The sequence below is a fragment of the Crocodylus porosus genome, unplaced genomic scaffold, assembly GCF_001723895.1.
Source record: "Crocodylus porosus isolate Cpor-Errol unplaced genomic scaffold, CroPor_comp1, whole genome shotgun sequence".
NCBI classification, from domain to species: domain Eukaryota; kingdom Metazoa; phylum Chordata; order Crocodylia; family Crocodylidae; genus Crocodylus; species Crocodylus porosus.
Window position 1 is genome coordinate 109,865,086 of NW_017728886.1, and position 17,736 is coordinate 109,882,821.

The 17,736-nt window shown below is 41.7% G+C and overlaps 1 protein-coding gene across 3 annotated transcripts in view; it reads left to right on the plus strand.

The window, feature by feature from the left end:
* Positions 1–17,736, plus strand: part of MOCOS (molybdenum cofactor sulfurase) — a 405,377-nt gene that overhangs the window by 47,403 nt on the left and 340,238 nt on the right. For all 3 annotated transcript variants that reach the window (XM_019540615.1, XM_019540606.1, XM_019540624.1), the window contains exons 2-3: positions 6,136–6,225; positions 10,011–10,077. In XM_019540615.1, the coding sequence (XP_019396160.1) occupies positions 6,136–6,225; positions 10,011–10,077 (157 nt within the window). The remainder of the gene's footprint in view (positions 1–6,135; positions 6,226–10,010; positions 10,078–17,736) is intronic.

Below are 17,736 nucleotides of genomic sequence, written 5' to 3' on the forward strand. Positions count from 1 at the left end.
CTTTTTCAAAGTATCTGGTAACTTGTATCAGTCTTTAAATATTGATACCATTCTTCAGGTTGCATGCAGTCAACCCAGATTAGCATTTGGCAATCAAGTGGAATTTTGATCAGTGAAATTGACAAACTCAGTAAATTCACTTATAATGGAAACTGGAAACTGCCCCATGGCAGCAGACAGACTGCTGAGCTACTTAACAGGGCCTACAGCAATTAAGTCAAATCATGCTGAGGAACAGTCTCCTTTATCTGCATGATAACTATCCAGGCTTTTGGCATCTGTGGCTTGTCAATCATACACTATGTTTTTGTTGTCCTTGAAGATTTCTTTGCCGTAGGCAAGTGAAACAAAACAGCACCTTGTCTAGCATGGCAACAGGTAAGCATGAAGTTGTTCAGAGAACAGATTCTGGTTTTGATACTTTTTGTTTAAATCAGTGCTGAAAAGGAATTGAAAGTACAGATAAGGATTGATTTATTGCATGTGCTATGTATTTCCAGAAGACATTTAGGTAAAGAAAATATTGAGCCTTATGCAGCAGTATTTTTCCTTTCTGTAAATGGATTTCATCAGATGCAGAATCATTAGTTGTCAAGGTAAATGCACACTGTGCATGCATGTAATGTGCTGTACCATTACATGTATGTGTTTCTGTGTGTAAAGATTCACTTAGTCAGTGCTTGCCACATGAAGAATAATCATATTCACTTGTAAAATATCTGCTTCAGACCTGTCTATATATATTAAAAACTTTAAATACATTGTGCCCTAGATGTTTCTTATTTTAGTCATTTTCAGACCCCCTGCTTGAGTAGTTTCGCTACCTACCTGTTTCTAATGATGCTGGTTTGATATGTATTGACCATTTTATTTTTTATGAACTGTTTTAAATAGTTTTTGGTTAACATTCTTGTGTTTCAATTATGTACTGTGTCTTTGCAGTCTCAATTTGTATGGCTTTTGTAAGTAAAAATGTCGTATATTTCATGCTTAACTGTAATTGTATGAGCCAATCAGAATTCAGGATACTGCATAGTTACTGATGCACTACTTCTTTACATTCTTTTTTCATTTTATAGCTTTTATGTTTACCGTAGGCAGATGGCTGAGTATTTCTGAAGGTTGTATTCAGTTAGAGCCCACCTCTCTCTCAACTTGTTGACTGCCTAGGTTATCATACACAATCACTTAAGGAGCATAATGTTACCATTCTCTTGTGAGTGCCATGCTACCATTATCAGTACCTGCATACTGATTGGGCGGGAGGAGTCCCTTAACATTAGAATTATGTTCTTGGCAGGCCATTGGTAAATATGGTAAAGAACCAGCAATGATTTCAGGGTCACCAATGACATGAGAGGAGCTAAGTGCTGTACAGGACCGTGTTCTATCCATTTAGAGTTCAATATTCATGACACATCATCTATATAACCTTAAGTCAAAGGCTTCTGAAGAAACTAAGGCTGCCTATACATGTGCTTGGAGATGTGGGGGGATGGGGAACATTTTAATTAGAGCAGTTTCCAGGCATCTGCTCTAATTAAAATGGCTCACCACTACGTATTAAGCCTCCCGCATTTCAAAATGGCTGCAAGGGTGCTTTCACTAAAGTGAGGCAATGCTGGAGTGTTCTAATTAGTACATGGAGCAGACTCGATTAATTGTAGTATGTCTACAGGCAGCGTGAGTGTCAGACTGAGGATTAGTGTTGTAAAACAAGAGCTGTGAAAAGCAGTGGGAGGAGAGCTAAATATCATTGATACAACCTCAGCCACATAGATACTGACTGGAAGTGATTCAAGGATGCTGCCTATACAGCTGCTCTGGACATTCTGGGTTTATCTGCTTGGAAACATCAAGACTGATTTGATGAGAATGCTGAGAATACAGAGAGATTTTTTTTTTATGAGAAACTTTGCCTGAATTTATCTTGGTTGAGTGCCAGATCACCAGCACTCAAAAATGCCTTTTTACAACCCGTGTAATACTCTTCAATCTGAATTGAGAGTTATATGTAGTACTCAGTGGAGTAAGAAAGCAGATGAAGAAGCACAGTCACATTTTAATCAAAGCAATTTGAGGAAATTCTTTTATGCTGTTTTAGAACAGTGCATGGGCTCAATTCAAGAAGTTCCACCCTGGCACAAGTTCAGGTGGAAATATCCTTCTGATTGAACAGAACCAAATCCTAAAATGTAGGCTGCTGACTTTAAAATCCTGTTACCTAGGAATCTAGTATTACTTATGAGGCTACTCAATATGCAACTACCTCAATATGTAATCAATGAAATTTTTGACACTGCCACTTTTGGGGATGGACAGACATATCATTATTGCATGATAAAGATATAAGCCAGGGGTCAGCAACATTTTAGGTGTGGTGGACAAAATTAGAATAGGTTTGCCCAAATGTGGGATACTGCTTGTGACTCAGCTGCTGCCACTTCATCCCACCATCCTTCTGGTCTAGCTGCCACTTTTCTTATTGCCAAATTCCCACTGACATTCCTGTTTCATGGGCTGGATAGACTTGCTTGATGGGCTGGGTACAGCTTATGGGCTGTAGGTTGCTAACCCCTGGTATAAACTGTTACGATATCAATGTACAAACTACTACATTTTTCTGCTCTTCTTATAGTGTATATATAGCTAAACCTTTGTGACTTTAACACGGTTTGTTTCTATGTTAAAGGAAGAGTGAATTAGTTGCTAATACTGCTATAGGAGCATGCAGTTATGTTGAAAGTTACATTTGTTCACAGCCTCAAACACTGAAAAGGCACCTGAATTGCTCTCAAGTGACAAAACACTTTTCACTCTGATACTATTCTGGTTTAGGTCTACATAGCTGGCTGGGGCTCCTCAATCTAGCATTTCACAGATCAATTTCAGCTGAGTATAGAGATGCTTCTATTGTCTGTATATATATGGAAGGTAATCATGTGTGACAGTTATGGGGGAATCTCTTTACTAGCGGTTGCTGGCAAGTTCCTCGCTAGAATCATACCTCACAACTTTACTTGCCATATAGCTAAGAAATTTCTGCCCAACAGCTGATGTGGTTTCAGATAAGGGAGAGGAACAACAGGCATGATCTTTGCTGCACAGCAGATATGAGAGAAATGCAGAGAGCGAGTATTGATCTCCTCTTTGTCTTTGCTGACCTTACAGAAACATTTGACACAGTCAGCAGAAGGCCCTTCTGGAAGTTACCATCTAAAATTGGCAGCTCTGACAAATTCATTGTAAGGGCTAGACAATTTCATGATACAACAATGACAAGAAGGATGGAAAAGGGGAATATATGCAATCCATTTCCAATAACACATGGTGTAAGAGAAGACTGTGTCCTTGCACCTGCAGTTTACTGTCCTGTTTGCTGTTGTGCTACTAGTTATTTTTCATGGTCTAGAAGCATTTACCAGAATCCAAAACACCTTTGAATATAAGATGACCCCCCCTGCTCCCCAATAATTAGATTTGATATATGGGAAATTATACATTTGTTATAATTTTTCATGTATAGTATCTGATCAGTGAAAGGCCATCTTAAATTTGTCCCCTTACTGTTCTGGCAGGGAAAGCAACAGAGGGGGACAAGGGGTCAGATCCCCGCCCTTGCCCCTCCACCCCTTGTCCTTCCTGCCTGTCCCCCTTGCTCCCCTATACTTGTGCCTGCCCCCTGCCACCTGTCCCCCATGCTACTTGCCACTCTGCCACTTGCCCACCTGTGCCTTCCCCTGCATGCCTTCCTGCCCACTGCTTACCTTCTGCTGCTCTGCTCCTGATTCATATATTCATAGATTCATAGATGTTAGGGTCAGAAGGGACCTCAATATATCATCGAGTCTGACCCCCTGCATAGGCAGGAAAGTGTGCTGGGTTCACATGACCCCAGCCAGATGCTTATCTAACCTCCTCTTGAAGACCCCCAGGGTAGGGGAGAACACCACCTGCCTTGGGAGCCCATTCCAGATTTTAGCCACTGTGAAGAAGTTCTTCCTAAAGTCCAGTCTAAATCTGTTAGCCTATGGCCATTATTTCTTGTAACCCCCAGGGGCGCATTGGTGAGTAGAGCCTCACCAATTCCCTTCTGCACCACCATGATGAATTTATAGGCAGCCACAAGGTCACCTCTTAACCTTCTCTTGCGGAGGCTGAAGAGGTCCAGGTGCCGTAGTCTCTCCTCGTAGGGCTTGGCCTGCAAGCCCTTAACTGTATGAGTGGCTCTTCTCTGGACCTCTCCAGGTTATCCACATGCCTTTTGAAGTGTGGCACCCAAAACTGCATACAGTATTCCAACTGCGGTCTGATCAGTGCCCAACAGAGTAAAAGTATCACCTCCTTGGTTCTGTTTGTCATGCATCTGGTGATGCATGATAAAGTGCAGTTAGCTTTTATGATGACTTCGTCACGCTGGCAACTCATGTTCATCTTTGAGTCCACTAGGACTCCGAGATCCCTTGCTGCTAAGCAGGTAATTTCCTAGGCAGTAGGTGTGCTGGACATTTTTCTTCCCTAGGTGCAGCACTTTGCATTTCTCCTTGTTAAATCGCATTCTGTTGTTATCTGTCCATTTGTCCAACCTGTCTAGGTCTGCCTGTAGTTGTTCCCTGCCCTCTGGTGTGTCTTCTTCTCCCCACAGTTTTGTATCATGCACAAACTGGGACAGAGTAGACTTCACTCCCTCGTCCAAGTCACTGATGAAAACATTGAATCTGCTCCAGCCTGCTGGGCTTTCCCCACCCCAGGCTGTCACAGAGCAGGGGAGGAAAATGGAGGCAGGACAAGGGAGCCCCACACCTGGCCCAAGCTCCTCCTTCCTCCAGCTTGAATCTGCCCATCTCGCGGGCGGGAGGGTGCTGCCCCGGAAGGGTCCTACTCTCCCCTCCCCCCCCCCAGCCTGGCCACCTACACAGCCCTGACCCCTGTGAGTGTCTGCCTCTGACCCACAAGGGGGAGAGGGGAACGGATCCTTCCTGCCATACAGCCTTAAGTCTGAGCCAGCATAAAGGGTTGCACAGCAGTGTGTTTGTTTCCCCCCACCCATCTATGGAGCACTACTGTCTCTGCCACCTAGCACAAGTCTCTTGGCTGCCTGTTGCGTCTTACTGGCTACTGTTGGTGCCAGGCTCCAGCAGGATGTACCAGGTGGCCTAGGGGGCTTGTTCCAGGTGGCAGTGGGTACAGGAGTGCTTTATACAGGGAAGGATCAGGCTCCATTGCCCAGTAGAAGCCTTCTGGGCTTCCTAGTATTTCCTGCCCAGGAACAGCAGTAGCCAGGAAGACATGCTGGATGACCCAAGAGGCTTACACCAGGCAGGAGAGCCCAGCCCTTCCCTGTATGGAATGTTCTTGTCCTTACTGCCCAGCATGAATTGAAAATTATGTTCAACAATATGGGCTGAAACATTTAAATACATTAAAACAAATTAGTTTTTTATTTGGCTTCAGACAGCTTGAGACTTCCGTATGTACAGCATTCTAGCTTTGCTAATTTTTGAAAGTATTGATTAGTCTTTCAGTCATTAAGCAATACAATTATTAAGTATTGTTTGTGTCACTGTAATACCCAGGAGTCCTCATCCTAGTTCAGGACTGTGCTATGTGTGCTGGGTGCTGAACAAATGCAGTACAAGAATCTCCATCTTTGGAGGTTTTTAAGACATGGCTAGACAAAGACTTGGCTGGGATGATCTAATTGGGGATGGTCCGGCTTTGAGCAAGGGGTTGGACTACATGCCCTCCTGAGATCCCTTCCGACCCTAATTGTCTATGATACTATGATTCTATAAAAATAATAATCAAATAATAATTAATAATTAAATATCAAAATATAAAAGTAGGATCAAAGCTTGTAGATGTAGTAATCTGTTTTGCTGCTAGTAAATTAAAAGGGTTTTTTGTGAATATTGTCTGACTCTGAGTTTACATGGGACACGTATATATATTTCAGTGGTGAATGTTACAGCACCTCCTTAGATAAAGAGAAAAAATTAGTTGTGCATATAAGCTTTCAGACACCATTATATAAAAGTATCTTTACAAATTTGATGTGGCTTCTGCTTTAATTAGGAACTCAACCCTGGAAGTGAGATTAGAATATAATATATATTTTGTACTCTTTTATTTTAGGAATTACTTACCTTGACCATGCGGGTGCCACACTTTTTGCAGAGAGCCTGCTTAAGGGGTTTATGGATGATCTCAGAGAAAACATTTATGGTGAGTAGAAAGTGACTTTCTCATTGCCCCTTAGCTACAATTTAAATAGACTAAAGCCTTTTGTCTTTTTTAGTGGAAGGGTATGTGCATTCTTTATGCTGCAGTGGCTTAGTGAGAAGAATTATTTTGTCTAGGCCTATGGGTCACACGTCTTGCGTCTGGAGAGTAGCTCACTGGTAGGCTTGGGAAAAGGTGTTGCAGTCTACATCCCACAGAGAATTTGGGAGCCTAAAAGTTTCAGTGTCTAACTTATGGATGTCTGTAGCCAAAAGGAACCAGTGAGGGACATCTTAAATGCTGCCTCTCTTTATGGTTTAGATGTCTAACTCGGGGCTACAGGCAAGTATCTCAAGCTGCTTGGGAGCCACAACCCTGAATCTGCCTCTGCAGAGTAAGCATCTGTACCCAGGGGTTGGCAATCTGTGGGGTGGATCTAGCCTGTGAGGGAGCTACATCTGCCTCACAAAGATCTAACCAGACCCAAGGCATCTGTGATATTGCAGTCTCTGCAGCCTTCCGTACTGCTCTCTCAAGCCTGCTGGTGAGGGTAGGTGCAGGTGGATTTAATGTGACAGTGGGGAGAGGCCAGTGGAGATTTACAGTTGGCAGGAGGGGCCTGGATAAAAACTCTGGCCCACAGAGCAAAATGTTGCCAAGCCCTGCCTCTGCTCATTCTTTCAAAGAAGTGAGCAGGGCTCTCTCTCTCTCTCTCTCTCTCTCTCTCTCTCTCTCTCAAAGTATCACTGGTCCCAATGTCCATCTTGGAGAAAAATAGCCTGAAGGTTAGAGCCAGGAAATGCAAGATCCAAGAGTGAGTTCCTTTCCTATTTGAGAAAGTTGGACCCACAGCTAAAAGATTGCCCTAACCACCAGGCTCCTGAATCCTCAGGTGGGAGGAGGAGGAAGGTCACCCTATAATGCAGGTGTCAGCAAAATGGCAGATCTGACAGGCAGTTGGACTCCATTTCCCAGCAGCCCCTGCCCACATCGCTGCAGCTGTTTTCTATGGAGACTCCAGGTGTGGCAGGGCCAGGGTTTTTATGGCCCCATGCTGCTGGGGCTGGGACCTAGCAGTGGTGACATTTGTGGTCCGGAGCTCCTGTATGTTTATAGATTGCCTTAAGTTCCTTAAATTAAAGGGTACATTATTTGATTTATAATATTGTATAGATTGAGGTTGACATTTGGAGTTAGCATGACATACACCTGCCTGTAGAACACAGGCTACAATGTATTCTGAAGAGTCTGCTACTTCTTTTGCCTAAGAAATGTCAACAGAGATCAGGAGCCTACTAAGCACGGTCAGTATACTATGGATGTAGTTTGGCTTACTATGGGACACTCCCTGGCCCAGATCTACTAAACACTTGTGCAAGTGCTGAAGTCAGTGAAATATCCTCATAATGTTACATATGTACATAAATCTTTGCCGGATTAGAGCCTTTCTATTCAATTTCTATTGGTAACTGTGTGCCGTGTTGGTGCTCCCTGCAGCTGTTAGCATGTGATTGCTGGCTTTGGAACTAACTGCTTCTCTTTAAACAGACAGCCATGGAATAAACCACAGTATAGCACATTTTTAGCATATAATACACACCTTTTATTTTTCCAAAAATCAGATGCTGGAAATTGGGGTGTGCGTTATATGTGAGAAATACAGCAAGAACAGTTTCTGCTAATTAGGGGCACATGCAAAAATCAAATTTGCACCAATCCACAGGGAGCAGAATAATGAGCAAGCTTGGCTCCCTAGCTGCTACTACTCAGTTACTTACAACAAAGAAAGATATTTTTATTCAATTTAAAAAAAGGTATGTATCTTATTCTGGTAAATATGATATTAGCTCTTTACCTTCATTAGGTCATTTGTGTGACCCATTCAGTGATTCCAGATTCAAGATGACGCAGCAATCTATCCCCTCCATTGCCACAGCAGAGCAGGGTTGTGTATGTGGCATAAATTCCATTAAAGAGCTTGAAACAATTCTTAATATAGAGATGACTTTTTAGCTTAAAGTGCAACCCTGCATGTAAATATTGTAACAGTATAAGTTGACTTGAACTGAGAAATGCACTTTCTGGTCCGTGATTCAAGTGCATATTAGTAATATTAAAAGGAATGCTCTGTCACTAGACATTAGAAAGCCTGATAGATACTGTCTTATCTCAGCTGCTTCAACTCACTCTGGGCTGAAACCTGATATTAAAAATTGTAGGCCCCAACGGAGTTTTTTATGAATTTATTTAATTTCTAAGTGCTTATGAACAAGAAGGCCGCTCAAACCATTTCTGTACGTATTTTCAGTATGAGAGAAAGACTTGAATTCTGTTAGATGTTGCATCCCTTCATCAAGACTGGCAACTAAATTGCAATTACAGAGCCAGTTTCTTCTTTCAGCTACACCTGTGCCAACTCATTAAGGCGATATAAGTGTAAAGAAGGGAGTAGTATTTAAAGACACTTTTGAAAATGAAGGTAGACCATTTTCAGTTCTTTCTTTTGGTGAAACTTTGCAAGGCTAAAGTACTGACTGGTAGTTTGGGAGTGGGGAAGAAAAGCTAAGGATGTTCCATATGGAAAACAATAAGGTACAAGCATAGATAAAAAAACAAGGAATGAGTTCTGAGACTGTTTTTCATACTGGAAATTTGCCATGTTGCTTTTTTTAAGCTTCCCTCTCTGGTCGTGATGTTTAAAAACTATGACAAATACTTACTGTTTTACTGTCTTTTGGAAAAATTATAGTGTTATAGGAACTTACCTTTTTAAAAACTTTATTTCTCAAATGATATCTACTTTGGTTAAGTCAGATGCATATTAACATGAGGAAGTGATGCTTAGACTTCTGGTCTACATTCTCTTTTCATCAAAAATCTGTACTGGGGGGTTTCAAAATTTTTTAGATTCAAGGTACCCCTTGGAAAATGTCAGCTCTTACTTTTCACTCTATTTTTTGACTACAGAAAAATAATAGAGAAATTCTGCTGTTGCAGAATGCTCAGAGAGATCATAACAGAGCAGAATGTTTTTAACACTATGAATTCCTGTTTGAAATGTCTGGGATTATTTTGTGAATCATGTTTGCACACCTAACAGTGCTAACATTGCAGGGCATCCCTGAAAGCATCTGAAGGCACCCCAGTGTGCTGTAGCGCGCTGGTTGAGAATCACTGATTTATACCTGTATTTTTTTTTTTTTTTTGGAGGGGGTTTGTATTTAACTTTTTAACAGGACCTGATTATGTTGACTTGAGGAAAGCTGGCTGATGAGCTTGCAATAGAATAGATATCTTAGAGGAGCCACATTTATATTGCAGAAACTATTTGCATTTAAGACATATGATGGATTTAAACCTAGCTGCTGAAGAATTAATAGGTATTGCTTCAACATACTAAGCCTCCTAACCCTGTGACTGTTATTGGCTTGTTAGCTCATGCATGTACATATTTATTACATATGTACGTGCTGTCTATTGCTTCCTTCTGGTGGAATAACATATATTTCTAGTTCCTTCTAATGGAACTCTCTCAGTATTGGTAATTGATCCACTTATGTCTGGCAGCTGAAGTTTCAAGGTCTGTCATAATTGCTTTTTTTCTGTTATATGTCTTGACTTAACTGTTCTAAAGAGCTTCAGGGCATTTCTGTGAAGTATACATTAAATCTTTCTTTGTCATCTTTTTAGACTGGCTTGGTAGAGTACTTGATAAAAGAGGGGGGGTGTGAAAATTTATAACAAAAGTGTGATTAATGATTAACTTCTATGTCTCTATTGTCTCCTAGGCAACCCGCATAGTCAGAACATCAGTAGCAAACTGACATATGACACTATTGAGCATGTTCGATACAGGTAGAAGTATCTCTATTTCACATAGTATATGCAGCACCTTGTATCTTTGATTTTGATTTCCCATATGCTCTGGTGATAATTCTTTGGTATTATTTCACTTCAGCATATTGCTGGTTGTATGTGAATAACATGTCTGCTTAACTCCATTAGGAACTGGGCAGTCACTTTTGAGGGAGTTTGTGGGGGTGGGGAGGGACACCATACCTTCCTGCCCTCCCACCATGGTCAAAATCACTTTTTATACATAGATGTGTGGCAGTGTTACAGTACAGCTTGCAGCTGCAGTAAGATGTAAGAACTGAAGCCTCAAATACAAAAGGCTAATGGTTGTTATTAAAATGGTTCAGAAGGTCAAGGGCATGGTTAAAATTGAATAGGCACCCTCAAGGTACCTAGTGGATTATGGGAATTTGTGTATTATGTTAGAGGAATTGCTTGGGTACTTCAGTTAACTGCCTTTTTAAAATAGGTTTAAGTACTAGAGTTAAGGGAGGGGTAGAGAAGATTCAACGAAAATTATGACTGTTCAGTGTTTTTTGCTGTGTTTTGAAGGGCAAGCTCAATAATAAGATCATCCCCTCCCCAAACAACTTCAGGAATGGATGTACTAAAAATATACTTCTCACTAATTTATGTTAATAGCAAAAAGCTGAGATTAGTTCAGCCAATCACTGAAGCTATTTGTGTTCGATGGGAACTATAAATTAATTTACGTACTTGGCTCTATTCAAAACTATGTTACAGAATAACAGTATAAGAGTTTGCTCTGGGCCAAGATTTCCCCTTTGGGCTTCAGTTTGCCAAAGGTATGCAGGACCTGGCCCTTATTTCTTGCAAGCCATGGATGTCCCAAATTACTTTGTACCTAGCCTACAGGTACACAGGCTTGAACTTTGCAAAGTTGAAAAGCCCAAGGCTGAATTAATTCAGTCTGGAGGCTACAGGTTAAGCTGCACAGATTAAATTGAAACAGAAATGAACAGACATTTACCTTTAATTCAGGAAACTTAGCCACATGCCTGTAGTGGCTCAGGCCAGAAGCCAGCGGGTGCTAGAGGATGGCTGTCTAGCTGTGTGCTCATTTCCTATTCCTGCTGCCCCCAAGGTCTCTGAGATTTGCAGTCCACAATCACATCAGCAGGACTCTGCAGGGTTTCTCATCACTTCTTTCTGTTTCCAGGTGCCTCTTTACTCCTCATTAAATTTAAATAAATTTTGTTTTTCTTTTTTAAATCTCGTTTTATGCAATCACACTTGATGGTATACTTTTTACAATAGTTCTCTAAAAATATTTTTGTAATGCTTTCTGTTTATTGTTATAAGGGAGTAGAAAAGAAAGTAGACTTCTCTGGTGTAACTTCTATGGCTTATTCTAAAAGAACCTACCATTTTCAGATTCATTTTATTTTGAACCTTGATTTAGGAATATGTCACGGCTTTTAAATACAACAGGACAGATATTTAGCAGCATCTCATTACAACCAGCCTGAGCTCCTCTGCCCCAAATAAGCATGTACTAGACTACATCTAATAGAACTGGTAAGCCAGCTTGCCTGCTACTCCTTAATAAAAAATTTAAGAAGCACAATCATTAAAAGAGAGAATTCAAGAAAAGTGTTAAAAATAATCAATATGTTTAGGCTATCAACAAAGCAATGAAAGCGTTTGTGCATGTACGCTTACAGCATTCCCACTCATTCTTTCAGGCCACTCGCACCATAAAAAAACAAGCAATATGACTAGGTGGGGGAGTAGTTATATCAGTCCTATGTCACAGTTGCCATATTTGATTTTTCTCAGAACCTCCAGCTGGTTGTTTTACAAGCTTTAAAAAGTTCGCTTGCTTTTAAGGTTTCTTTATTGAGAAGAAATACAGCTGAAACAATGCCTTTTTAAAAAGCATTTTACTTTATATAGCCTACAGTACCTTTTACCACCTCTCTCTCATTTAGCTCCCAATTACCTCCAGTACTTGGCTGTTGCAATGAATTCTTCTGTCATCCCTGAAGTCCTTGCACATGGAACTGTCTATATTTATTGCATCTGCACCCATGGAAATGCTTGCTGAAGGGAACATTTTACTTCATATTTAAAACACATTTTCATGGAGTTTAAAGCATATTTTTGCTGCTGTTCTTCAAGTCATCCTGGAATGGGCATGGTCCCCCAGCCCCACTTAGAGGACAGTGGGTAGGAAACAAAGGAATTTTGCGCCCTTCCAGAATCCTCCTAGCTTCTCTGCCAGCGCCGCTGTTTGGGAGTGGAATGCTGAACTGGCAGTGGGCACCTGCAGCTCTCCACCCTGAACAAGAGCAAGTAGCATCAGTATGGACTAAGAGCTCAGATTGCTTTGTTCATCTTTGCCATGTGGCTACCATATACTTCCATGTTGAGATATTGGTTGGTACATGTGCACAGTTTTTTCACTTTCATTGTAGTCCCTTTTGGCCGAACCCAGAGATGGAGCTCACACCAGTACTGCAGCTCATTAAGCAGCTGGCTATTCTGTCTGTCTGTGAAGAGATGATGCTGGGGTTTAATTATGATCATATATTCTGTAGAAAGGTAGGGGTAAAAGGGTCTTCAGGAAATCATATAGTCCAACCTCTGGTGCAAGGCAAGATCACCCTTATCCAAACCATTCCATACAAATGCTTGTCTAACTTATTTCTAAAAATACACAAACAGCCCTATTGCACAACTACAAGGCACAGTCCCTTGAAATAACAGGAACATGCTAAGTAACTTGCCAGAGGTAAAGCAGAGGGACAAGGGCGCCATCAATATCCTGCCAGTGCAATATACTTGAGAAATCCAAGGAAGAGCACCACACCTGCCACTCTACAGGAGGAAGACTTCCCTCCCAATACACCTTGTCTGTGCTGATCTGACCATGGGGTTACTATCCTTCCTAATCCCAAATGTGGCAAGTGGTCTGACTCTGACTGAGGGGAGAGACCTAATCAACTACCTCTGGGTTTTAGGTTCAGCAGGAGCACTGATATACCTGAGTTAAAATCTCCAGACTGGCTGCAAGCAGCACACAATGCTTCTATGGAAAGTGGGAGAAAAAACCCTTACATCTATTGCAGCAGAAGGGGGAAAAAAATCCTTCCTGGCCCCACGTGGCAAGCTGCAAAGTTTGGAAGCATGGGAAAAACTAAATATCTTCCATTGTTTGGCTGCATTCTTCTGCCATTGAGCATTGTCCTCTCCAGTATCTACCTGCTCTGGGCTGCAGAATTTTCAGTGGTCTGTCATGGTAGCAGCCATTTTGATGTGTTTTTTCTCTGAGAGGCGACGTTAAAAAATAACTCAAAAAAAAAAAAAGCGTAAGTTCCTTTAAATTTGATGGTGTTGATAATGGGAATAAATTGTGTTTCTGCTGTACTAATGCACTGGTTGCTCCGAAATATGGAATACTCCGAATTGGATTCACCTCAACATTTATTTGTCAGTGAAAAACCATTCTTGGAGCATGGGTTTCTAATCTGTTAATGTTGGTGACACTATATGTGCCTTGATAACAAAATGTATAGTTAAAGTCTTACTGGTTTTAGTCACGAAAATGATTGTATAAATAGTTCACCTCATTATTTCTGTAGCTGTATTTCCATAAGCCATTTCATAATTGAAAGCTCCAATTGTGCAAAACATGTATGTGAATTGCTTTAAAAATGTTTCAGTGTGAGGTTTATTTATTTAATTTTTTTTAAGTTACTGTATGTTCTGGAGTATGATATGGAATATCAACATTTTTTTTTCTCTATCGTAGACAGCAATGTTAGAACTGTTACATATGTGGAAACTGCTTGACCTTTCATACACAGCAAGAAATAGTAGATACAGTATCTGCTTAGTATTGATTTGTCCTTTCTAAAGGTTACTAACTGGAGACTGTATGGATGAGTGAAACCTGAGCATAGGTTCTGTCCTTCCCAATAGTGCACACAAAACTTGAGAACACTGTTTTAAAGCCAGAGTAGTTCAGATCTTTTATATACAAGTTTTGTACCGCTACCTCCCTTGCTGCCAGGCCATGCTAAAATAGCAGAACAGGCATTCCAGCAGTAGAAATGCTACATTTTTTAAGAGCAAAGGTTCCTAATTTCCTCTGGGAGCTGTTTGCACTTAGGAAAGCAGCAACTCCTTGACTGCCTTAGAAACCTTCCCTCTGGAGGAGCAGGCTTTACTTCTCACTCTAACCTTGAAGAATCAGTCAATTCGGACACTTGAAAGTTTTATATATTTAATGGGACGCATCTTTAAGTCGGTGTCAAAAGGCAAGCCAATAGAAAGAATGATTATTATGGTGACTCTGGACAGGGTAGATTCTAATTGCATAAGCTTTACAGTATAATTATAAGTAAAGGAACAGGATTTTTTTGAAGAATCTGCTAATTTGGGGCAGGATAGGTGCCTGTTTTTTGTTTGGGTCTTGTATACCAGTTGCATATAGGTGTACAATAAAATAATCTTACATGTACCTGGGGGTGCCAGTGTGCACATGGGATGTGGGGGAATTGTACTCGTATAACCTGACTTCATGGCTGTGCTTCATAATTCATTGAGCGACAAGTCAGTGTCAGTCTACTTATTAGGCTTTTAAGTGGACCTGAATGTGATCTTTTTTCCGCTTTTGATTGAATCCCTGAAAAATCTTTAACACAAGTGGGTGGATCCTTCTCTTCACTGCTTCTTGTGCCTCTAGGTTTAAGGCTGAGTTGAGGACATGTTACAGATTACTCCTGGACTTTCATCTCTGTTTTGATATGTTCCTTATCTGTTGGCTTGACAAGCAGAAACTTTAAGTTAATGCTTAACACTTTGTTCTGCTGTTACTCAGCTTTGTGGCATCTACAACAAAAGAATGTAATAAAAAACGTCTACATGTTCAGGATGATTCTGGTTTGGCATTCTCTGTAATCCCAGTTACATGAAGTGAAAACTGTAATTCCAGTTTGCACTTCGTTGAAAGCACTATGAGATGGAATACTAAATTTGATTTGATAGTTAAATATGTGAAATGGAGTAAATTCGAGAAACTTCTCCTTATGGTGTATGCATAAAATCAGAAGGCCATATTCTGTATGTTTTAACCCAGGTTATGCTTCCATTGACTTCAACAGAAGACTTGCAAAGATGTATAGGAATGGGACCTACAGTTTTCTATCTGTATGTAATAACTTTCTGCATATAGGTCAGAAAAAGATAGGTCTGTGACCTTTCATATTTTCACTCCATTTGGAAGAGAACCTAAGAATCTGTTACTGTAAACTTGTTACACGCTAGTAAGAATAATTTTAAAAATATATACCATTGCCTTTTGTTTTTAAACAATATTAAACATATGTAGGAAGAGCAAGTTGGATTTCCCTGTTTATTATTAATTACAGGTGTACAATGCCTTTTTTCATAAGCATCCTACAGATCTGGCATAGTTCTGAGGTTTCTTCAATTGTAGAAAAGATGGCAGATGAGAAGGTAAAGGCTGTTTTAAAAGAATAATTTCAGTAAATTACAGATTCTACCTCCTTACTATAAAAATATACAAACATTACAGTTGTATTCAAAATATACTTCGCTACCAATTAAGCCTTAAAGGTGGTTGACAATTTCTCTTTTGGATATGTCCTTTTAATCATTCCAACAGTCATCCCTGTTCACTCTTCCTCTCAGCAACCATTCTCTGCCGCTTTGTGACACAGGAGATTGGGCAAGATGGATTTACAGTCTGTAAATGCCAGTTTCTTTGTTAACAATATTTTAAATTGACTGTGGTTGTGGAAGGGCTTTTTTTTTGCCTGGTTTTTGTTTTTCCTGGTCAGCATTTCACTGCTCCTTTTAAAACATTTTTAGTGCACTTTTAATAGTCAAATCAGCCTTTGTTTGTGTTTCCTGGGATGCCTATGTAAATACATCATTTGTATTTCGTTTAAAGCAGCAACACAGGTTAGGTCCCTGCTCCAGGCACACATTCAGGGATTGTCTTCATAATTCTGTCTATAGAACCAGAAACAGTGTACAATTAATAGGGGCTTGCTTGGTTTGTTTTTTTTGGGTGGGGGGGGTTGAATTTTAACAGTCTCAGCAAATTATTTTGTTGGCTGATTGAATAGGAATTACTATGCTGCACAAAAAGTGATATTTTTTTCCCCATCACATATTTAATAAAACTGCCCTCCTTTTTTTTTTATTATCACTGACATTATATATGGTTCCAGTATCTTGATATAGCTGGCTTAGTTCTTCTGTCTGGCTTTCAAACAAGTCTGCCTTCCCCAAAGAGGCAAATTTTTTAAAACTCTTTCTTTGGCACGCTGCCCCGGAAGGGACTCTACGCATGGGTGGTGCGCACCCGTCACGCCCAGGTGCTGGCCGGCTACGCTGACACCTTGTGGTGGTGGTGCCTGGCATGGCCCAGGACCCCAGCGTGGTGCACACTGTACAAGGCACCCACTGCCAAGAAGACCAGCGACCTCCAGTGGAAATTGGTGCATGGCATCCTGGCCACTGGCACCTTTGTGCGCCACCTGGACCCGGTGGCCTCGGCAGCCTGCCCCTTCTGCCCAGGGGTGCCGGAAGAGGACATTTTCCACACCTTCCTCGACTGCCCCCAGCTGTAGCCACTCTTTGCTGCCCTCGGGGTGCTGCTTTGGTCACTGGGCCAGGACTTCTCAGAGGAAACCTACATCTACTCGTTCCTGTACCGGGCAGCTGAGTGGGCTGCAGTCAGCCTGGCCAACTTCCTGGTGGGCCAGGCCAAGATGGCCTCCCTGAAGAGCTGGCAAAACCAGCTCACTGGGACTGGGATGCACAATGCCCTGCAGCTTTTCTGCTGCTGGTGCGGGCCCGCCTCTCTTTTTTGAATTCGAGCATGCAGTCTTCCAGCAGACGGTGTCCACCTTTGAGGAATGCTGGGCCGTTGAGGGGACACTGTGATGAGTCGAGGTGGGATACCTGCTCCTTGCCCTGTGACACCACCAGCTCCTCAAAGGTGCAGAGGTGCACCCAGTGAGCTGAGACCTTGGGCTTTGTCCAGGTGGGCCGGCCTCTGATGTCCTGAGGCCCCCCTGGGTGTCCCCACTGGCAAGAAACTGTATATATGTAAATATTTCTTTTGTTCTTTGTGGGGTTTTTTGTCTAAAGTGTGCGGGCAGGCCATGAGCCCAGGCCTTGTCCTCGAGGCCCAGATCCTTGGACCAAACTGTACATAATTTCTACTACCCACCGTTTGTCACCCTCCCCCAGAATAAACGTCTCTTAAAAGTCTGTCTGTCTGTCTGTCTGTCTGTTGAACCAGTTACCTATATTCCTAGTGTTTCAGGATGCAGTTCTAGCTTCACTTTCTCTAGCTTACTCCCTCTATCAGTGGCGCTCAACCACTGGCCCGCAGGCCAGACCTGGTCTGCAGGGCCACGTCATCTCCATGGGCCCAGAAATTTGGCAGCAGGGGAGCAGTAGCAGCACTAATTGCCACTTGCCTGTCACCAAATTGCCAGACCCATGGAGAGCTCCACAGTGTGGATGACATGGTTCTGCATACTGGATCACCCTGGCATATGGAATTATTTTGCAGCTGGACCAGCATTCAGGGTCAGGTTTCATGCCACTCATCAAGCCCGTGGGGAAGTTGAGCATCACTGCCTTATGTCAGTC